Consider the following 24336-nt stretch of genomic DNA (forward strand, 5'->3'; position numbering starts at 1 on the left):
GCTAACAGGCATTGCTATAATAGCAAGACAATTTAGTGATAATGGGTGAGTAGGAAGAAAATTAAGTAGCTTGCTAAGATCTTAAAAAAAAAAACAAAAAAACAAACAAACAAAAAAACAACAACAACAACCCTGAGCCAGAACATATTTGGCCTCATGTTCAACTTCAAATGCAAAGTCAGTTCATTAGTGTAATTTAAACTTTCCATAAGTCTTTCAATGATAAATTCCATTAATACATTGGAAATACCAGCTGTTAAGAATAGTCTATGACTGTGAGAGGTACTGGAGAGGGTGAGTTGGACCACGAACCCATCCTGTCTCCTCTAGCTCAGCAAAAACAACTGGGTGGCAGGTTTTTACCTTTCCCTTCTAAGTAAATGCCCTCATTCCACTCCATTCAGCCTGAGCCTTAGGGCAAGCCAGGGTTTGCCGCCATTTACTATAATAATAGCAAGACAATTTAGCAGTAATGGATAAGTAGGGAGCAAATTAAGCCGTTTGCTGAGATACAGAAATGAAGCCAGAAAATATTTGGCCTCATGTTAGGCTTCACATTCATAGTCAATTCATTAGTGTAATTTAGTCCTTGCATAAGCCTTTGAGTGATAAATTCTACTAATACATTTGAAATGCCAGCTGTAAGAATAACTCATTGAATGTTGAGTAAAATTAAAAGATGGGCAAAAATAAATCCTTCATTTTCATCTCATATGGGAAGATTTATGAAGGCCTTTGAGAAGAAGCATCTGTCTGCTAGCTGTAAATTGAGAGTATTAAGGGAAAACATCGGAATATTTTGGTTACATTAGCAAGGGGAATGTATTAACTCAAATGCTTTTGAGATCCTTCCCTTTGGGGCTGAAGATTACTCTTGATGAAGAACATGTGAACTTTCAGAATTCATTTCTTGTTTGGGAACAAAGGCCACAGCGCAAACAGTATTAAATGGTTGGTGTTTTGGGGAGTGGTTTCTAAGAAACACAATTATATGTGGGATGTTGGTGACTTTTTTCATATGGATATGGTTTTCTCTATGCTTGTGAGTGTTCTCTTTCAAGCCCATAGAGGCTGCAAATTAGAGGACTTGGAACAGAGATGGGAAATATAACCATCTAGTGTTTGATTCCCTTAGTTTAAAAAAAAAAATTCAGTCCATTTCACCACTTAGTTTCTCTTCATAGAGTCTTAAAATTGGTTATCTTTATAATAAAATAAATTGTTTATTCCAGAAAAAAAAATAGAGGAAATGGAAGTAAATTTTTTTTCTTTTTTCTTTTTAAAAAACTTATTATTTATTTATTTATTTATTTGACAGCAGAGATCACAAGTAGGCAGAGAAGCAGGCAGTTGGGGAGGGAGGACAGACTCCCCACTGAGCAGAGAGCCCGATGCGGGGCTCAATCCCAGGACCCTGGGATCATGACCTGAGCCGAAGGCAGAGGCTTTAACCCACTGAGCCACCCAGGTGCTCCAGAAGTAAATTTTCTTGAGCAACTATTATAAGCAAGATGTTTTATATAAATTAAACCTTATATAAATTCTCATGCCAGCACTCTTCTTCCCAGTATGAATGTGTTTACTCCACATCATATATCCTTCTATCCTCTGTCTGCCTAGATCAATAAATAAAATTGATGTAATATAATTTGTAAGTAACATGTTGAAACTGTGATCTCTATGGAGACTGTAATCTGCCTTTTTCCACCCCCTCCCCGCCCTCTGTAATAACATTGGTGTATATTAATGCTAAAGAGTTAAATGTTTGAAAGGTTTACATTTCTAAGGCAATTAATTGATATATACAATTTTTCTGCATTTTTATAAACCATTTTCAGGAAGTTAAAAACATTGTGAAACACATTGTATTCTCAATTTATAGAAAAGGAAACTGCAGTTTCAAAGGAATAAAATAAAATAAAATAAAATAAAATAAAATAAAATAAAATAAAATAAAATAACCTCCCCAAGGAGGGAGTAAGACTGGGATGGAAACTGAATATGCCTGAGCCCACAGTCAGACTTGGGCAGAGGTTTGTTGGCAGGGGTGAGGCTGGGATATCCCAAACTGACTCATGGTAACAGACATCTGGCAGCATGCTGCGTCTGGAGTGACCAATCCCACGCTGGTCCTGTGGTCCTTTTCTCCTTGACAAGGTGCTAATTTTGGCCACAGATCTGTTCTTAACTCTTCCTTCTCTGAATTGTCATCTCTAGCTAGACATCCTGGTAATGACCCCTGTGTATGCTCAAATCTACTTTAAGCTTGTGGGGAGTGTGTGGTGTGCTGCCTATTCTAGCTCTTAAGTCCAGACAACTGGGCTCTACTCAGAGGCCTATGCTTTCTTTAGAAGGCACCTTTTTGGCCTACCTCTAGCCTTGTCCCCGCCCACTGGGGTTTCCAGATTTAGCTGATGAAAATATAAGATACCCAGTTAAATTTTGAATTTCAGATAAACAATAGATAATTTTTTGGTGTATGTATGTCCCACATATTACATGGGACATACATATACCAAAATATTATCTGTTGTTTATCCAAAATTCAAATTTTAACTGGGTACCCTATATCTTTTCTGGTAATCCTGCTTCCCATGAGACAGAAATGTGGGGCTGTATAACAAAGAAATAATCTTACTCAATGAAATAGTTGGCCTTTGGTGTGTACCCTGGGAAGTGATCTCTAGGAAGAGTGGCCCTGGACCACACATTAGACAGTCTAATAATGTGATTTTTGAAGGGATATTTGGGCCACGTGGTACCTGCTCTATGCCCAGGGGTGTGGAGGCTAACAGGATTAGTTTGAGCTCTCAAGGAACTTGAGATTAAACTAGTCATGTGGAAACTCAACCATAAATTCAACTGAGCTCCAATGAAAACTCTGGACACTAAGGCTTGGAGTAGTCTCCGTGGATGGCAATTACTCTATGCATATTGTCACACATTGGATGAAGAAGAGCTAATGGTGCCCATGATTTCCCAAGGGGGCTTGAGGTTCTGCATTTGGAAAACTCCTAGACCTGCCCCATGCCTCTCTTCCCTTAAGTGATTTTAATCTGTATCCTTTCTCTGTAATAAACCATAACCATAACAGCTTTTGGTGAGTTCTGAGAGTATTTCTAGTAAATTATTAAAAAACAGAGGTGGCTTCAAAACCCATGAATTTGGACTAGGTGTCAGAAGAAAGGGACTGTGCTTCTTTAAACTCTCAGGGTGCAGGGGATATGCCAATTTTACCGCTGTTCTATGGATTAGCCTCTAAACCATACTTCAAGTACTGGGATTCTGGAATTTTCTACCCAAAGCACCCTGAACATGTTTTCAGAGCCTTTGTGAACCTCTTCATCAGAACTCCTTGAGAGTAGACCATGCCAGTGACGCAGCACACTTCGGCTAGAGGGGTGGCTAGATGATGACTACTGGAGTCAAGCCAATGTAGTGTAGGTACATGTGTGAGTTTGAAGAGTTTTCCTTTACAGGACTGAGCTGGAGTGAGAAGAGGGAGGGGCAGGCCCTTCCTGAGCAAAACCAGTCTTAGTCTCATCTTGAGTCCCTGAGTCAGGGATGTCAAACTAATGTATGTGGAATACCCCGGATTCTAAAAAGCTGTCCACTATAAAATCCACCTCTGAATTAACAGTGCTTTTGGGTTGTGTGGGAGGAAATATCTCACCAGAGTTCATGTATTTTTTGGTTTTAAGATGCATTCTGTTTCCAGAATGCATTGAAGTATGAAGAACATTCTGAAGTTGAGGAATAATGGTACGTGTAGTATTATTATTCCTCTATGTCACTTGAGAATTTAAAAAGCTTTCCACACCTATTATCTTATTTGTTCCTCATGATGACTCCTATAGTGGCAGCCAGAGCACCATGACATGCCCACCTTCTAATCTACTGGCAGAAAATATCCTCCTCTTCTTTTTATCCTACCCACCCAATTACTAAGACTTATCTATGACCTGAGAAACCCCACCACCAACACAGCCTGGACCTGTACTTCTCCCCATCTCCATGTCTGTATTTGGCAGGGAGAGGGGCATATCCCTGTGATGGTCAAGGAAGGAAGAATTAGCTGTTACCATGGGACAGAGCTGTGATGCCATGCCTTCTCTGAGATAACTTCCTGGGTGAAGAGCAGAGTATCAGTCTTGAAAGGGAGAACCAAGAGCTCCCACTATACCTGGAGGTAAAAGGATGGGTCTTGGGTCAGAGAGGTTGGTTCCCATGAATTTTGGACAAACCACTTACTCTCTGACCTTCAGCTGCCTCACATGCAGAGTAGGGCTTAGGATTCCTAAATCAGGGGTTGTTGGACTATTAAATGAGACATTACCTATTTTAATAAGTTTAGGCCTAGTATAGCTCCCAGCATAGTACACATTCAGTCAGCCAATGGCAGCTCTAATTATGATTATTGCCAACTCTTCCTTGGAGGTAGCTCTAAGGCAGAGTCCTTTTCAGTGTCACTTAGAGGACGGGGAAAATGCAAAGAGGAATGAGTCAGATAGAGGTAATGCAGATACAGCATTTCAGTATCAATGGAACCCAGAGTTCTTTCTAGGAAAAAGAGACAGTGGTGGGTCTTTCTGGCTGTGTGCAGCACAGGTGGGGCTGAATCCTAGTGAATGAAAAAGGCCTGGCTTTATTTATGAACCCATAATTAGAAAGGGCAGTGCTTAAGTGACTAGTTAAGACTGTTGCATCTTCCTGTTTTCTGGTCCCCTCCTTCTGCTTTCCCTTAGGCATAGAAGCTCTTTGAGAATCTTTGAAAAGCTCTGTATCATTTTCAGAGTACTGAGGAGAGGGAGAAGTAGAGAAGTAGGCTCTGACTGTGGTCTGAAAGAGTAAGTTATGATCTGAAATCATGAACAGTGGGGGTGAAAGAGAAATCAGCAGCACTTTTGTTGAAGGAAGCCTAGAAATGCAACTACTATTTGTAATGCTGTTTTGGGGGTGGGGGACATTTTCTGATTTCTCCATTTTTAAATTTTCCCACTGATCAAAAAATGAATTTCCGGAATGGAACCATTCTCAGAAAGATGATAGTTATTTCTGGCCATCTGAGTAGAGAAAGATGGCTGGTGTCTGCTGTTTTGTTTCAGACACAGGGCCAACTGGGTCTTTAGAATGAGATGAAGAGGGCTCCACCTGAGTGCTGTGCAGAGCAGGCAGCTGACCCTGGAACATGCACTGTCTCTGGTAACACTCTCACTTTCAGTTGGCTGGAACTTGAAGCATATCTGCTCCAAAAACCCCACCTTAGTGTCTCCCTTATTTTTTTTTTTTAAAGATTTTATTTATTTATTTGACAGAGAGAAGTCACAAGTAGGCAGAAAGGCAGGCAGAGGAGGAGTGGAGAAAGCAGTCTCCATGCCGAGCGGAGATCCCAATTTGGGCCTCTATCCCAGGTCTCTGAGATCATGACTTGAGCTGAAAGCAGAGGCTTAAGCCACTGAGCCACCCAGGCACCCAGTGTCTCCCTTATTTATGCATCTCCCATTTCCTCCGAGAGTCCCCCCCTTCCCTGCTATCAGGAAAACTGGGAGTATGCATTCCCTGTTTCCAGAGAAAAATCTACTTCTTTTATAATGTTATATGAATTTTTCCCAACTCTGAACTCCCACAGCAAATTGAGGTCTACATTCTAAGCATCTAATTTTTAAAATTTTATTGTCTTATGAAATATATATTAATGTTTAATGCAGCTAAGTACTATCTTCCCAATGGTATTGTCATTTTTTAAAGGGTAAGGGCTGTCACATATTTCTGTACCTTACAGAGCACTTTTCAATCCAAGGACGTCTTTGAAGATGTAGTTTGTTCAGACAGCAATGACTGTCACCTGGTTTTTAACCACATCACTGTCATCATCATTGCACACATAACCCCATATCACCACTGCAACTAGAAATTTTGTATAGTAGTTTAAGAGTCTATTGTTTTCACATGCAGTATTTCATTTTATGTTCGTAGTTTGTAATTTAGACATTATCCATTATCCAATTTCACCGATTAAAAAAAAATGGGAGTTAAAAGAATCACATGAGAGTCCTGTGTGGCAGAACTGCAAGTCAATATCTTTTTGGTGGTCCATAAATACATACCTTGGTGAATTTCTGAGCATAAAATAACAAGATTTTTTTTCAAACAAACAGTTAATAGTATTGTTCTGAGTATATAATAAATCTCCCCAAATTTCAGTGGCATAAAACACAACCGTTTTCTTATGCTCCCAATTTTATCCATCAGGAATTTGGACAGGGCACAGTGGGGATGGCTTCTCTCTGTACCATGATACCTGGGCCTCACCTGGGACTGAAATGTCTAGGATAGTTCTTACACTGGCATGGGCCAGGCATCTAGAAGATGGCTAGAACATCTGGGAGTGGCCTTTCCTCATCATTCTCTCCTTATGTGCTTTTCATATGGCAATCTTGGGCCTTCTCACATTGGAGATCTTAATGGTAGTCAAATTTCCTACAGGGTTGGTGGCACTGAAGCAGGCAGGTCAAGCTATTAAGGTGGAGGTGCATGATTTCTCACCACCTAGACTCAGAAATCACGTAGAGTCACTTTTATATCGTTCTGTTGGTTATATGTGGCCAGACCAGAAAAAGATGGGAGTGGACAACACAAAAGTATGAATTGGAGGAAATGTGGAGTAGTACATTTCTCCCTTTGATTCTGTTAATGTTCCCTTCACATATTTTGGAACTCTACTGTTTGGTATATGTGTTTACAATTGTGATATCCTCTTAAATAAGTGACCTCTTCATCAATAACTGTCTCATAACAGTCTCCTGCTAGCAGGATTTTCTTTTTTGTCTTTTGGTTTCAAAAGGCTGTTTGTAATTGTTTCATTGTGGGTCTCTAGTTTATCACACTTGAAGTTAAAGCTTCTGGATTTATAGATTCATATATATCACCTAATTTGGTAAGTTCTGTTCATTATTTCATGAAATATTCTTTCTGCTTTGTTCTCTCTCTCTTCTCCTTCTGGGACTCCCATAACATGTATGTTGGCCCACTTGATGTTGACTTATAAGTCCCCTAGGCTCTGTTCATGTCTTTTTATTACCTTTATTTTTGTTTCTCAGACTCAATAATTTCAATTTTCCTATCTTCAAATTAGCTGATTATTTCTTCTGCCTATTCAAATATGCTGCAGAGCCCCTCTAGTGAATTTTTCATTTTAGTTATTATACTTAATAACTTAGTATATCAGCTCCAGAATTTTTGTTTTGTTCCTTTTTTAGTTTCTATCTCTTTGTTGATATTCTTATTTTGTTCATACATTGTTTTCTTGATTTCATTTAGCTTTTGCTCATGTTTTCCTTTAGCTTTTTGTACATATTTAATGCAGCTTTATAAAAGCCTATCTGGTGAGTCTGGTATCTGGGTTTCCTCAGGACATTTTCTGTCAATTTATTTTGTTCTCTGAATGGTTCATATATGCCTGTTTCTTTATTTGCCTTGTGATTTTTTTGGTTGCAAATTTGGCATTTGGATATTATAGTATGTAAAGCTCTGGAAATCAGTTTCTCCCTTGCTCCAGGTATTTTGTTTTGTTTATTTAAACAAATTAATTAATATGGGTTCTTTTTTATTTTTCTGAGACTTTCCCCAAACTATTTCATAAACTATAGTCTTATTTTATAAGACTTGTAAGACTTATTTTATAAAACTATTATAAGTCTTATTTTATACGACTATCCCTTGCCATGTGTGATCACTGAAGTTTTCACTGAGTTCCTTGAGTATCAAGAAGTCTCCCAGACTTTGCAGACTGGGTCAGTTCTGGGATAATCTTTCAAAATTTAGCTAGGCTTGTTCTAAGTCTAGGAATAATCCTGAGGTTAAACTTTAAGGTCTTCTTAGGTATTTTTTGAGCATGCATCTTGCCTGGATATGAGTGTAGCTTTAAATTCCCTCATATGCTTTTCAGTGTGTTAATTCCCCACAAAGAGTCTCCCCTCCAAGCCTCTTCTCCAGACCTTAAATAGTTTACTATATGTCCCTACCTCTAAAGCCATGCCCCAGGAATCTATAGGTCTATAGTTACCTTGCAGCTTTGGTGAGTGGAGCTTGCTGCTTCTCCTGCCCAAGTTCCAGTATGGGCCAAACAGAGACAAACACATTGCATCAGTCCTTCAGATATCTTTCAGACAGGTTAGAACAAACATACCCAATAATTTACAAATAAGTTCTGCTTTGAGGTTTCAGGTATAGAGTAGAGAATCAAAAGACCTCTGCATGAAGGCCAAAATCACTGCAATACCCGGCACTCCCTCCCTCCTCAGGCAATAGTGAGTAAAAATGCCATAAAATTACTTTGTTACCTTTCCCAAGATGGCTTTTTCTTTTTCTTCTTTTCTTTACTTTTCTTTTTTTGATAGTATTGGCTTGGTAGCTATAAGTCTTTGTTTTCGACAGTTCTGGTAAGGTTAGTTCAAATATTTCTGCCTTTTTTCTCTCCCCCCGCCTTCTTTCTTTCTTTTTTTTTTTCCCCCCCAATATTATTGTCAGGGAATAACAGCTTGAAAATTCCTAGTCCACCATTTTGCTAATATCATTTGAGAAGTCTGCAACTCTATTATCTATCTCTCCATCTATTTACTTAAAAGAGAATGATATAGAAAGAGAGAAAGAGAGAGAGGAAGAGAAGGGGGAGGAGCAGAGGGAGAGGGACAAGTAGACTCCACACTGAGCATGCAGCCCAACACGGGGCTCACTTCTATGACTCTGAGGTCATGACCTGAGCTGAAATCAAGAGTCAAATGCTTAACCAACTAAGCTGCCCAGGTGCCCCCAAGAAGTCTGTTTTAAGAAGTTGCTTTTGGAACTGATCTTGCCATTGCATGTAGACCACATGAATTATTATTTCCAAAAGTAAATTCCAATTTTTAGAATTTTAAGACTGGATCAAAACGGCTTCCATAATTTAAGAAAAAAATGAATGCATTGGAACAACAGTTCCTTATTTGGATTTGCTAACACTTCTCTTTTTTTAGAGCAAACATGAGCCATAGTAGCTTTCTAGCATTATAATTCTTATCAGCATTGTTGGTATTTAACCAGCTACTAATAATTCATAATTATACCCCTCACTGCACTCATCGTAAACCTGGAGAATGATTTTAGACATACTATTACCTTTTAAAATTGGTGGATTTTGGATCTTCATCCTATTATTGTTTGACCAGCTTTGATTATATTTTTCTAAATGAATGAAGGTGACTTTATTCCATCCCTCTCAAACCCTTGATGGAGCCAAATTCTTTTTAACCTTTCTAAAAACGAGTTCTAAACAAATATTTCCATAATTTGGTCTCCTTGAAAATATGGTCCAAAGCTCTTTAGCAGTATTTTATATATTTGACTTCTAAAAGGAAAAATAAAAACTGGTGAATTTGATCAAGAAATTTTCATTTGCTTTGCATTTCATAAAGTATCTTTCTTTCAATCCATTGTTCAAAGACAAAAAAAAAAAAAAAAACAATGATAAGAAGAGTCATGGCCCTAGAAGCATCCCCCTTTATCTTTTTGGGAAGCCAAGTTCTATTGAAGAAGGAAAAGCAAAGATCTAAAGCTGTCTATGTACACAGGGTCATGCAAACAGGCCAGGTGAAGCAGATAGCAGAGTGAGGGATATATTTCTGAAGATTCTCTATAAGGTCAAAAAAGAACACAAAGCTTTTCATTTATAGAATATTGTCTCAATCAAAAAACAGACTTAATTATAGAGAACAAACTGATGGTTACTGAAGGGGAGGTAGAGGTGAAGAAAGGTTAAATAGGGGATGGGGACTAGGGAGGGCACTTGTTGAGCACTGGGTGAGGTATGCAATTGTCGAATCACTATATTGTATACCTGATACTAATATAACACTGTATGTTAACTAACCGGAATTAAAATAAAAATTAGAAAAGAAGGGGCGCCTGGGTGGCTCAGAGGGTTAAAACCTCTGCCTTCGGCTCAAGTCATGATCCCAGGGTCCTGGAATCAAGACGCGCATCGGGCTCTCTGCTCAGTAGGGAGCCCGCTTCCCCCTCTCTCTGCCTGTCTCTTTGCCTACTTGTGATCTCGCTCTCTCTCTGTCAAATAAATAAATAAATAAAATCTTAAAAAAAAATTAAAAAAGAAGAATACTGTTTCTACTTTGGCATAATGCAGGATTATGTGGAAACTGATTACAATACAGAATGCTCTAGCACTTTTTTCTATTTTCAACAATACTGCATGGCCTGACTCTTGGGGGAGCAGAGCAAAAAAAAAAAAAAAAAAATGCATAGTTGCCCTAAATACATTGGCCCTCACCAGGGCACCCAGGGTGCTAGTTAATAAATGGCTCCTCACTTGCATACCAGCTGCATTTGCTCAGGGCTCTTCCAAAGAGTTCACTCACCTCACATTCGTCAGCAGCTTCCTATAAGACAGACCTTCACTTTGCCCTATTGAAGGATTATTCAGCCTTATAAAACATACCAGGTTCCCCATTCTCAGTAGGACATTTAATTAACCCCCATTGATTCACTAAGCAAAACAACCAGCAAGAAATTTTGGGCTTTTCATTGTGGCCCTAGGATATCCACCCGCTTCTTGGTATTTTGAAAATTTTTATCCCAGTTGTACTCTAAGTTTTCAGAGGAAAGAAAGAACAGAAATAAATAATTTCTTCAACTAACCCGGCAACACTGTTGGACCATCTATTTGGTGTCAATTGAACTACCTACTGGGGAGAAGTAGGAAGGAAGCCTTTGTGGATCAGGTGCACACAGAGAGCTGCATGTGCACAGTCATTCCGGACTGTTACAGGAGGTTGCCTGGGAAGCCCTCTTATTAACCTGAGGTGTCAGCACCTCTCAGCATGCTCCCCAAAGGGTAGCCTTCCTTCTAAGAACATTCTACCATAATATGATTCATATCCTGAACTGGATTCCAGAGAAAAGTAGGGAAATATTTGTGCATGGGTAGATAATGATCTTAAACTTCATTTTATTTGGGCTGTGGGCAATTACAGACTACTATCTCTGTCCTGTTCTTGAGGGGAAAAAATACACCTTCAAAGTCTTTAGCAATAATATATGATCTTTATTTAAGGACCTAGCAGGACCCTGAGTAGGATTTTCTCTCCCTAGCCCTCTAATATGTTTTTGTTGCCAAATTTGTTGTGGTAGAAGTTTATTCACTATTCCTCTGTGCTAGGAGTTTTTCTCATTTGTATCACTTAACAATTGAAATTGCTATGTGAAGTTGTATTACTAACCCTTCTGTAACACCTACTGCAGCTACTAACACATAGTAGGCTCTCAATTAATACTTGGTGAATGCAGAAAAGCTAAATGGATAAATAAATGAGTTTATAAGTGGGCTCAGATAGTATTAAGCAACTTGATCATAATTACAGAACCAGTAAGCTAGGCTCATATTTAGGGTTAAAAATGGAGGTGGGTGGTATTGTAGACTTGATTTAAGCCAGTTTGTCCATTCAAAAATTTTTAGTTATTTCGGTATTCATCAGTGGCTTCCAACTGTTATAAATAGATGGGACTAATGTCTTCTCACAGATTGTATTTATCAACAAAATCAAGTCCTAAGAAGGAATTCTGTCATACACCCACAATTCATTAGCAAGTGGGTAAAACAGCAGTCACACATCAATTTCTTGGACGCTTACTGGTATCCCTGCTCCTTATCCTGTTAAACATTCTGATGAGCAGAATGTAAATTGTAAAATGTACCCCCAAGGCAACTGCAACAAATATTCTGACAGCAGGATAACTAATCTCCTGGTTGGATTAAGAAACAGAAGCCTCTGTTAAGTGGGGAAACATAGGACTGTAGGAATTCCACACGGTAGACTTGCTCCCAAGAAATAGAACTGTCTGCAGCTTCCTGTTCCTCATTCATGAGAGGATGAAGATGCCTGTACAGACCTTCAGGCCAATCCCTCCTGAACCATTTAGAGTGTGGCAAATGCAGTACCTAATTATTTTCATAACAGCCACTTGCTTTGCCCAGGTATGTCTTTCTTCCAGAAACTGCTGAACTCCTTGAGCTGAAGCTACTCCCAGATATGGCTACCCATGAGAAAAAAGGCCAGAGCAAAGATGTTTGACTTCTGTCTGGAAGCCTCCAGAGGGTTCTCTCTCTTTGGGCACTATTGTTGAAAAGCAAGAACTCCTTGGACTGTGGCTCTCTTAACCATGGTCTGCTTTGTTACCCTGCATCACCCTGGAGGTAGGAGTAACTCAGAAGTAGAAGGAACTACCTGTGTTCCAGGCTACTCCTCTTCCTCTCTTGATGCATCTCTGGAGAACTGATCCTGCCAGGAAAGCCCTGAGAGTAAAGCACTTCCTATTTTTCTTTATTCAAGGCAGGAGGCAGCTAATTTGTACTTTCTGAGTGATCATAATACAGTGTGCTCCTGTGGGCCACTGTTGCCTGATAAGGCTACTTTTCATTTTATCCACAGAAAAGTCTTGAGCATATTTGAAGATTTCTGAGCACCTGAGAGTTGGTATCTACCAAGCTGTCGATCTTTCTGAGATAGAGCAGGAAACATTACTCACTGGAGGCCACGGTTGCCAACCCACTCATGAATTACCCAACTTTTTATGCAGATAAATGCCATGACAGAATAGTTATTAAATATAAAATACACTGTGCCACATAAATCTTTGTTTCCCATTGCTTGCTGCTGGGCTGAGCTGACTCATGAGATGAGTTTGGAAAATTAAAACCTGGGAAAAGGTGAGTGCAGAAGGCTTGCATAAAGCATAATAAAAGTGTGATTTGTGAGCTTGAGAGTGAGGTAAAGCAGAGGAGACAGCATGTAGGGATCTGAGGACATCTACTTGGAAATGGGTCTCTACCAGGAAGGCCAGACATGCCTGGAAATGTGAGGAAAAGTGCACTTTCCAGAGCATTCTCTAGCCTGAGGAAGTCACCACTTTTAGTAATAGCTGCAAGAATCATGGGGTAATCTTTCTAAAGAGATTTTTGGGAATTGGTGTTCATATTAATCATTACTCTTTCTTCCCCAAGGAACAGAAACCAAACTTAAAACAGGCTCAAAAAGAGCTGGGGGGTGGAGGGAAGAAAGAATAATTTATAAATTCAGGTAACTGAAAAGTTCAAAGTTGGTTCTAGATGTCCAAGCCATGACATGCATCTGTTCGTCTGCATCTTTTGCCTCTGCTGTTTGCTCTGAGTTGGCCAGTGAGAGACCAAAGATGGCTAGTAACAGTTCCAGGATTATTTTCCTCCAACTTAAAGATACCAGCAGAGAGTTTATTTTTCTTGATATCTCTGGAAATTATTCTAAGTAGTTTGCTCACATTTAACTAATCTCTTTGGCCAGGCCCAGGTCTAGGATCTATTCCTAGAGCCATGAATAGGATCAATTCCAGCTGACGCATATGGCCTGAAGGGAAGTAGTGGCTAAAGGAAGAGATAGGTTCTCTTAATGGGAGGGATGTTGAGCAGGCAAAAAAAAAAAAAAAAAAAAAAGAAAAGAAAAAAAGGGGGTGTTCACTTTTAGGGGTATTATTGCCTTTAGCCATATATGTGAAGAAAGGGGACCAAATTAGAACAATAAAATTTCTCCACAATATATTTTCTCTTCCACTTGAAAGGCTAGATGGGATTCTGAAGTTAGCATCTTTTCCTTCCTTCCTCTTTTTCTTCCTTCCTTCCTTCCGGATAGTAGCTGAACACATATTGTGTTCCAGGCATAGTGTTAAGTGATATAGATGAACAAGGATGCTGTTCCTGACCCTCAGGAGCTCTAGAAGTTTCCTGAAGTCTCCATCAACTCTGAAAAGGGTAATATTAGTGTGATATCATTTGGCCTAAATGTGGTATCTAGGCAAATCTAGTCAAATGACTAGAAAGAGATTCTTGTATGTAGACATGATCCAGGTTTCATAGGATTTTCCAGGTTTCTTTGTGTGGAGAGTCATTAACCACAGAACCGTAGCCCACTCAACTCTGACACCTTAGGCTGTACTGAAAACTTTGAATCACAGGGTCATTGAAAATAGTTTCTGCTATATACAAACTGAGAGTAGCCATTATTGCTTATTGGTTGGTATGGCCAAAATTTTCCTAAATGTGCCCTGTATATATAGTATGAGGGAAGATTTCTTGGAGTTACTTAAGCAATTAAAATCCCCCATGACATTCATCATACACAACTGAAGAAACATGATAAAAACCCTTTGTTAATTATGTAAGAAATGAAGTCCTGTAGTAACCAATACAGCCCTGTGAGCTGCAGGTGTAGGCACAGTGCTATTGGGGAAACTGTCTCTTCTTTTCATATTGGGCTTGCAGAGTTTCATGGAAAAGACAGGATTTTCTGACTCTATTTTAATTTCACTTTGTAATCACTCATACTTGGACAGTTATAGGCTAACTGTGTCGCCAGCCTGCTTTCCTTCATTTATATTTGTGCTGGATGTTATTAGAATAACATTTGATACTATCATCAGAGATGGGAGATGGCCTGGTAGTATGAAAGGACAGAATAAGACAAACTGGATCTTTTCTAAGATATCAGCCAAGCTACTGTCTTTAAGATAAGAAAGCAAGACACTTGACCTTGACCATTATAAGCCTTTGTTTTCTTTTCTATAAAATGAAGGAAGTAGTCTATATAGTGCTGCCTAGTAGAACTTTCTGCAATAATGGAAATGTTCTATATTTGTCCTGTCCAATATGGTAGCCACTAACTTCGTGTGACTTGTGACTAGCTGGTGTGACTGAAAGACTTTTCTCTGAATTTTTAATTTTACTTGAAATAAATTAATTTAGATTGCAATGTAAATAGCCAAATCACTTTGGCTGGTAACTACCATATTGGACTACACAGAAGGCAATCTCTACAGTCCCAGACAAACCCCCCAATTCTAAGGTTTTAGAACTACACGTGAAGATTGTTAAGTCTGGGTTTCTCTGTATGAAAGTCCTTTTAAGCATCAAAATCCATTTTGTGTTCTCAAACAGTGCAGTTTTCATTCAGCTTTCTGATTCAGCTGAAAGATGAGTAAAGGCACATGTAAACAGAAAAACTCCCGGGGGAATGAACATCATCTCAACAGGGCTCTTGTCAGTTGAGCATTCCAGCAGGCTCCCAGAATATATTACCTTTGTGAACTATTCTTCTGCTGTGGCAGCCAAAGACACACTCTAATATTGCTGGGAGGCTGGAGCCTTCCTCCCAGGCTTTCCTGATACAGGCTGGTGTTTCAGATCCATGAGGCACACATACCTGCTATGAGACTGTGTCTGTACCAAACAAGATGACACCAAGGGTTAAAAATTACCTGTTAATTGAACCAATAATGATAGCCCAGCATGTACGGCAAGATCCCCAAAGCCAGACAAAGTTAAAGAGAGAGTTGGGAATTACCACGTTGCCTGGGACCGAGTCTGTGCAGGTAAACACTGTTTTTAGCTTGCCAGCTGGCAAGGGTCAATTTGAATTGGTCTGTGTTCCATTTTGAAGCTTTCTGCAACATTATCATCCTTAGGGCTGCTAGGTTCACATCAGATAGCAGAGTAGAAAGAGCTGAATTATATGTTGAACCTTGTTCAGATTATCCTCTGTGTGGCAGATCAGCTTTCCCTAACTCTGCTTTATGCCCAATGCCCAATCCATGAGCCTTCCCTGCTCAAGGTGTGGAAAGTCACCTGGAAGGACGCATCTGGTACAAAGAATTGGCTAAATTTACAAATTTCCAATAGTTCTTGATACCTTTCTGCTCAAAGGGTTTAGACAGATGAGACAGCATAGCTAATGGAAAGAGGAATGACCACCCATGCCTGAAGTCCCACTCTGATGCCAACTGGTCCTCTAAGGTCTGAGCAATACAAAGAATCGTGAGAAACAATTTGGGTTGTTAACTGCAGTGCTCTTGCTTTATTCAAGTGTCATGGATGCCACGTACAAAAGCTTACAAAGTGTTGTCAGCACTAAAGTGTTGAGCTCCTGGTCAGAAATGGTGCTCAAAACTCCCCAGAATTTGCATTTGAGGGATTCTGTCAGGACTGGCTCCTAATTGAGGAGGCTCTTACCATCTGGGCACCCAATGGGTTGTCCTAAAATTCATTTTATCACCTCCTTTCCTATGTCTAATTTTCCCAAATGGTTGTCATTCATTCATCTGGCAAATATTTACAGAGCATCCTCTGCCTGGTAGAAACTACTCCAGAAACTTTTGGGGTGAATCAAATAAACCCCAATGGAACTAATATCTTTACCAGAAAGATGGAGTATAAGAAAGACAAAGATAGGAAACAAATAAATATTTAAATGTCGGGCAGTGGAAAGTGCTATAGAAAAATGCAGCTCAGGGAAGATAAGGGATGAGAGATTGCTATTCTTACACAATAGTCTGGGCAGGATTCTCTCTGTTCAGAAAACGAAACTCGATAGAAGTGAGGGAGTGAACTATTTTATTAGCCAAGGAAAATATGTTCCAGGCAGAGGGAATCGTCAGTGCAAAGGCCTAGATGCTGGAGGGTGTTTGGTGACTTTGAAGAACTGCATCGGGACAGTGTAGTTGAAGGGTGTGAGCAAGGATGGAAGTGGAAGAAGCTGAAATCAGAAGAGTGTGTGTGTGTGTTTGTGTGTGTGTGAAGAACATGTAGGGCCTTATAGGCCATTGCAACGAATGTGACCGTTACTCTGAATGAGATGAAAAGACACTGGAAGATCTTAAACGCACACTGGGTAGGACCTAACTTACTCAAGTTTCACTTTGGCTGCCGGGTGGAGCAGAGTCTGTATGGGGATGAGAGCAGAAGTTAATGACCAGTGGAGGTGAAACTAGTGGAAGTGAACCATTCTTAGAGTCTGATATATTTTATTTTTTTAAAGCGTATTTATTTTAGAGAGAAAGCGCACACACATGTAATGGGGGTGGGTAGGGGCAAAGGGAGAGAGAGAGAATCTCTTGCACACTCCCTAACTGATGTGGGGCTTGATCCCACTACCAGAGATCATGACCTCAGCCAAAACCAAGAGTCAGACAGCCAACGGACTGAGCCACCCAGGCACCCCCAGAGTCTGATAGATTCTTAAATGTAGAATAATGGGATTTATCAATAAACTGGTTGTGAGGTGTGAGAATGAGGGAGGATTCAAGGACTGACTCTTGGGTTATCACAAAAGCAATTTCTTTCTTTTTTTTTTTTTTAAAGAAATTTGTGCCTTTATTAGAATGGTGTTAGGCTTTAAATATACCAATTTTGGTAATCAAATTTACTTTTAATAAGAAATGACACTACAGAACTGCAGTACTGGTCCAACAGTCTTCTCTTTACTTTTCCTTTAAAGCAAGAAACAGGATTCGAGTAGTCAGAAAGCACTAGCGGGCATCAGTTAATCCAAGATACTAGCTTCTTAGTTCCAAAAGCACTTGCAAAGAAAACCATTGGGGGGCACAAGGGGGTGGAAGCCATTTGTAATAACTGGAATCCCATGAGTGTGTGTACGCCAAGTCTCAGGAGGCGCTTTTTAAAAAAATTTATCCTTTACTTGGTCACTTGATTCTCCTCAAATACTAGTTTTTCTTTGACTTTTTTCCTCAAAGTATAAAAAGTATGAAATATAAACAAGCTCTTGCATTGCACACTTAGAAGTGTACAACTCAAGCATTATAGAGCTATCTACATACCGATAAATCCCATCAAATCTTGGATAATTCAATAATATACAAAATATCAGGGCACAGAAAGAACTAAAACCCACTTCTTTTTGTTACACATAAGATTCAAATATTCAGTCTAAAGAAAAACATTAATCATTTTGGCTCTCCTCTACATTCGCATGTTGATACACTTATTAAAATATTCCTGTATAATTATGTTTGGTCTTCTTACTTCAAGTCAGGTTTAAAACCTCAAAACCAGCCATCCAGACAAAACAGGTAATCAGAAAGATTATTTCTTCCCCACCTCCCTAACCCCAATAATTATGAAATCAATTTTACGACATGACTCCAAACACTGGATTGTGACGACAAATGCTAGGTCCAATTTCTTCATAATCCTTTTTGGTGTGGCATACTTGGTAGAACTCGGGCGTGGAAGCCAGCATGGATCCTCCAAACCAAACTGCATATCGCTGCATGTGGTGTGTAATGACTTGTACATCAATAGGTTTTGGCTTCAATCTGCCACCACTCAATTCCTCACTTAATTTCAGCCTGGCATCTACAGTTCTTTTCAAATCTCTTTGCAAGCGACGTCCAAAGTCCCTGAACATGGTTGAACCTCCAGAGAGGACAATATTCTTGTAGAGTGGACGTCTGACATCGATAGGGCAATTCTGAATTACTTCATCTACAACTTCTGAGATAGGTTGAGTAAAGTCTGGATTAGCAAACTCTGGATGAAAAAAGATTTCAGGTCCCAAGAATCTCTCATAACCAACATCAATAGAAAATTCTTTCTTTGAGATAGCATTGATTCCAGTATATTGCTTAATCCACTTTGATCCATCTGTGTCATACTTGTTAAATTCTTTTACTAAATCTGGGCAGACATAACTATAGCGCTCCTTTACTGCCTTAGCAGTTTCCAAGGATTGCTCTGGAGGGATTCCTACTTCTCGGTCTCTCAACAACTGCTGAATAAAATATGTTATATCTCGTCCTGCGATTGGAATGTGCTTAATACAGCTGCCAATCACATACCCTTCAGCCACTGGAATGACATGGGTGACACCATCTCCACTGTCTATTACTGTACCAGTCAATGTCCATTCTCCTACTTGTCTTGAGGTCCAAGAGGCAGCTAAGGCAAGAACAGCCTGCACAGCAATGTACAAACCTGGAACATTGAAGGATTCAAACATTATTTCAGCAGTATATTCCCTGTTTTCTGGAGTATTCAGTGGAGGTTCAGTCAAAAGAAAATAATGGTCTTCTGGTTCTGCCCTTAAATATTTAAAAATCACTTGCTCCATAAACCTTTCCATCAAGTCCCAATCTTCAACTATACCATGGCGAATTGGCCACTTTGTTGCATACGTAGGTTTTTCTATTGCTTCATCACCAATGAAGAAGTCTAGGTCATCAACACCTCTCATCACCCTCCTTTGAGCTTGATCACCCACTTTTGCAGACTCCTTAATAGCAATACAGGAAGGGATGATAAACTGTGGTTCTGTATTTCCAGCATATCTAGCTTTGTATACAATGAGTGCTTCTCTTTTCTCGCTCCTCTGCCGGCTGTCCCCGCGCTCGATCCACTCGGTCCCCAAATCCATGGGCAGGAAGGGACATGGAGGCAAAGGAGAGCCGGGTGCACGGGGTCTGAGAGCACCCCGACCGCACCGCAGGCCCTGGAGGGGCCACAAAAGCAATTTCTTACCACCCCATCTTTGTAGGCTCTAACGGAAAGAATGGCAGATGCTTGCCCCAATAACTGGCACAGATACATGAGGCTTCTACTACCTCTCTAGACAATGAGGAGCAACCCTCCATTCCGTCTTTCCCATCCAGCAAATGGCACAGTTTGGGGAGTCAAAAAGACTTTGGTAGGACAAAGGCTATCAAGCACTTATTCCCTCCTAAAGACATGGGTCTCATTTCTTCTGATTGGATTGTTGAAAAAAATGAGTGAAGTAAGCAAAGTACCAAGCATGGAGTCTGGCCAACAGTAAGCATTCAGTATGGCATCTGTACAAAAGCTAATTTTTATTATCGCAAATCACAAATTAAACAACCTATAAAATCAGGCAATGAGCTCATTGTCTTTTATGTTGGTAATGTTGAGAAATGTTCATATTATGTTGGTAAATATGAGTTTCTGCTCATAAAAAGCTTAATTTCATTCTCTCCTTTTGACTTTCTGGAGACTTGCAGGAGGATTTGGTGGGTGGAAGTGGGGTACAGTACCAAGTGGGATAAAAGATAATTCTTAAATGAAACTATCTGCTCCTTCCCTTCACACTGGTGCAGCTGCAGAGTGGGAGCTCACATCAGAGTCTATCATAAAGCAGCTTTATTAAAAATAGTAATAGTAATAATAATAATAATAATAAAATGATCCAGGTTAATTCCAGCTCTGCACCCTCTGGGCAGAACTTATATGGGCAAAAGGGGATGTTTTCCAATGCCGGTATTGATTTTCATGTATAAATCCCTCCTCACAGAATCCTCTCCTCATTTCAGCCAGTGTAAAAGTAATCATTCTCTTTATGACCACTCCTTCAAGTTAGACCCCAAGCCATTTGCAAAAGAAAGGAGAAAAGCCAGGAAGCGGAGCCCTGTAGCAGGAAGGTATATGAGGTATCTTCTCTTAGGAGTCCTGGAGTGTCCTGAAGACAGGTGAGACAGTGCAAGTCTGGTGGTCACCAGAATTTTCTGTGTATATGTGCTGCCGAAGCGAGCACACCAGAATTTTCTGTGAAACTCACTGAGGGTGTGTCATGGGAATGGATTGTTCTGTAACTGAAGCAAGGCTGCAACAGAATCAATCATAGCTCTCTCTCCTTCCCTCTCTGCCTCTCTCCCTTTCTTCCTCTCTGGCTTTTCTTCTCTCGCCTCTCCCTCCTTCCCTCTGGGCTTGCCCCTTTTCGCCACCTTGGTCCCACAGCTCAGGGGGCCTCATGTTCATATGTACAGATGCCCCAGCCTTATGTCCAAGTTGATTCCAATACTCTTCACCTGTTCAGCTCATTCCCAGCACCAAGACAAACTTTGAGCCTGGGTTTGTGCATTCTATTCCAACAGCAAGACACACACTTGTGGGGACACTCGGGCTCTGGAGGTAGGCTTAGGGCTGTAGGTCCTGGAAATCCTGATCCTGGGTTCTGTATACCCAGAGCACAGTCTTGAACTCCACTCTGTGATAGAACAACCACTAGCCACAGGCAGCTGTGGAACTGCTGAAATATGGCCAGTCCATACGGAGATGCGATGCAAGTATAAAATACATACTGGAATTTGAAGACTTAGTACAAAAAAAATAGCATAAAATATTTCAGTCATTTTTACATTGGTTATGTTTCTAATTAATTATATTTGGGATATATTATTAAACTTAATTTCATCTGTTTCTGATTGCCTTTTTTTTTTTTTTTTAACATGCCCACCGAAAAATTTCAAACTATACCTGTGGTTTGCATTACACTTCTATCGCACAAAGCTGGGCTTAAACCAGGGGTTCTCAGTGTGCTCCCAGAACCAACAGCTTGTTAGAAACGCAGATCCTCAGGCCCTACCCTGCACTTAACAGAATCAGCACCTCTGGGCCCAGGAACGAGTGTTTATGAAACCTTCCAGTGAGACGAGGAGAACCATGAATTCAGAAGCCAGAGCAGGCTGGAGGGGAGAGTTCTCCCAGCTTGTGCCTGGACTGGATCTCTCGCCCTACGTGGCGGAGAAGTGCAGGTGAGTGGCCAGAGAAGGCCCCTCTACAGTCTCTGAGCCCCAGCCTGAGGACAGAACCAGTTCTGCCTTAGCCCTTCCCCCAGTGCCTGCCTGGGGTTGTTCTCTGCAAGATGTGTTTATTCAAAGGGGTTCAGTCATCTCACTAAATAAAATCACTCGCTTAGGCTGGTAAATATTGACTCAAGCTGTTACGCTTTTATGTATTTCAGCAACTCCCAATGTTTGAGGGCTCAGCAAGCAAACAAGAGCAGGTACGGGAAGTTATTGTGGTGTTTGAGGCCCCTGTTTGTTTTTGTGCAGCTGATGCCTGTTGCCCATTGTGTAAGGCTGATTACTAATGACCTTGATACAGAGCACTCTGCAGTTGGTAAGGCCAAAGGCTTTAATAGAATACAAATGCCTTTTACATTTCCACATGAAGAGTTTATTTTAATTGTGTTTTGAAATATACTGTACCCTAAAGGCCTCTCTTTCCTCAGTGATGTACATCCCCCCAATAAGACACCAAGGAATGGAATGCATAATGGGGTGATGTGTCATGGGCAGTTCGGAATTCAGTCTGAAGAGGGCTCCTGGTGTCCGTGCTGCATACATTTAAGGTCTCCGGAGCTGGGAGGGAAGACATGCTGGAGGGCCACCTCATGAAGGGCTGTAAGGAGCTGTGGTTTTGAAGAATTGGAAAGTGTCGGAAATCCCTTGTAGGTTTTTGTGTTTTCTTTAATAGTCTCTTGGTGCAACAGAAATCTTGTATTTTAGCTTCTAGCCGGAGTGCTAGGGCAGAACTTGGAGAGGGAGGTGACATCTTCAGCAGGCACAGGGTGAAGGAATGGATCCAAGAGGTGTGGGGCGGGTGTGGCAGCAGCCTGGGAATTTGGGGACAGAGCAGAGGGCAGGGCAGGAGAAAGGAGCGATCCTCAAAGTCACTCCATTTGCTCTCTTACTTCTCTCCTACCATTTTTTTTTTTTTTTTTTTTGGAGAGGGAAAGCCCTCTTATCACTCTCCCTTTCTCTCTCTCTCTTTTTTTTTTTTTTTTTTTTTTTGAGAGGGAAAGAGAGCGCGTGAGCGATGGGGAGAGGGGGAGGGAGAGAGAAAATCTTAAGCAGACTTCCTGAGAAGCGCAGAGCCTGGGTGGGTGGGTGGGGGGCTCCATCTCATGACCCTGAGGTGAAATGAAGAGTTGGATGGTCAACTGAGCCACCCAGGTGTCTTCTCTTTTCACTCTTGGTTTTCTTTTCTCTTCCTTTCCCCCTCTTCCTGCATCCTTCCTTTTTCCCCTCTGGGAATAATGTGGAGACAGAGAACTGCTTAGAGGAAAATGGGAGGGAATTAAATGCTCAATAAAGTGAATCCAGTATCCGCCCCACTGCAGGCTCAGGAGCTCAAAACACACCTTACACCTCCCATATGAGCACAACAGGTTCTTGCGCGCACACACACACACTTAAGATATGTACCAAGATCCTTTAGCTGTTAGCCTACGGTGAGACATAAAAGAACACTGTTGCCAAAGTGACACTGACCCTGAAATCAGTAAAAGATTTTGGTGATTTGGGGTTTCTTCTTGGCCATGTGGGGATGACTAAATCGGATAATGCACTTAAGCACTGTCTTAATAGTGGTGTATTCAGGCTGCTGTAACATAATACCACATGTTGGGTGGCTTAAACAGCAGAAATTTATTTCTCAACCTTCTGGAGACTGGGAAACCCAAGCTCAAGGGGGTTTTCCGATTTGGTTCCTGACTTGCATATGGCCACCTTCTCCCTCTGTCCTTACATGGCCTTTCTTCGGTGCCTGAGCATGGAGAGACTGATCTCGTTGTGTCCTCTTACAAGGCCACCAATCTCATCATGAGTACTCCATCCTCAGGGCCTCACCTAACCTTATTTACCTCCCAGAGTTTCCACCTCCAAATGCCATCACAATGGAGATTAGTCAGGGCTTCAACATAGGAACTTTAGGGAGAAACAAACATTCTGATCATAAGTACTGAAAAAACAATAAATATTAGTATTTTTGCTGCTTCTGAAATGAGGACTTATAAATTGAAAGCATTCTGTGGCTGGAAGATCCATTTCTCCTTTCTTCTGTCATATAGACCTCAGTAATGTGGTCAAATCAACAAAATCATAATGAAATCAGTATTCATCACACAAACTTTAGCCCTTAATAAGTTACTATTGAGGGCCCTAGGAAGCCATTTCCTTTCTCGCTCTTTCCCTCTGAGTTTTTCTTTCTTGACATTTCAAGGGAACCCTGATGATGAAACAGTCAGTTCCGTTCACTGACCAGCTAATCCATTGCTGAGGGATGACCCATAATTCCATTATGGAGAGTGTGTTCTAGTACCAAAGTTCCAGAAAAAGATCTGTTCCAAACCACTGACCACTGAGTGTAAATATCAGTCTGTGTTTTGGTGTGCAGTTTTGGAGGATCCTGGGTCTTCAGAACCCAAACGGAATAAACTGGAATAGTGAGCTGCCCGTTTTGGGTTATTTAAGTGCCATCTGGAGTGGAAACACCATTTTTCAGTGGAGCTGAGTCTTTGGCAATTCTTTAGCCCTAGATGATCCTTATGTTGCTTTTTTTTCTTTTGTTTTTTAAGACTTATTTGTTTATTTGAGAGAGCGCGCATAGGGGTGGGGAAAGCAGAGTGCCAGGGAGAGAGAATCCCAAGCAGAGTCTGAGCTGAGCATGGAGCCTGACTTGGGGCTCGATCTCACAACCCTGAGATCATGACCCTCAGGCCTGAAACCAAGAGTCAGACGCTTAACTGACTATGCCACCCAGGCACTCCCAGTTAAATACTTTTTGATGCAGAAGTTTTTCCTTATAAGTGTGGGAGTCACAGATAAGGAATAATTATCACTATGATTGACTCAAAGCACTATGTCCATATGATGCTTCACTATTAGATGCAGGTT

At 40.7% G+C, this 24336-nt stretch overlaps 1 protein-coding gene across 1 annotated transcript; it reads right to left on the bottom strand.

The window, feature by feature from the left end:
• Positions 1-17535: 17535 nt before the first annotated feature.
• On the bottom strand, positions 17536-19321 carry LOC116570491 (actin-related protein 3-like). Its single transcript, XM_032307680.1, has one exon. The coding sequence runs from the start codon at positions 19281-19283 to the stop codon at positions 18000-18002; it is 1284 nt and encodes a 427-aa protein (XP_032163571.1). The 5' UTR covers positions 19284-19321; the 3' UTR covers positions 17536-17999.
• Positions 19322-24336: the final 5015 nt, after the last annotated feature.

This window comes from Mustela erminea, chromosome 12, assembly GCF_009829155.1.
Source record: "Mustela erminea isolate mMusErm1 chromosome 12, mMusErm1.Pri, whole genome shotgun sequence".
NCBI classification, from domain to species: Eukaryota; Metazoa; Chordata; class Mammalia; order Carnivora; family Mustelidae; genus Mustela; species Mustela erminea.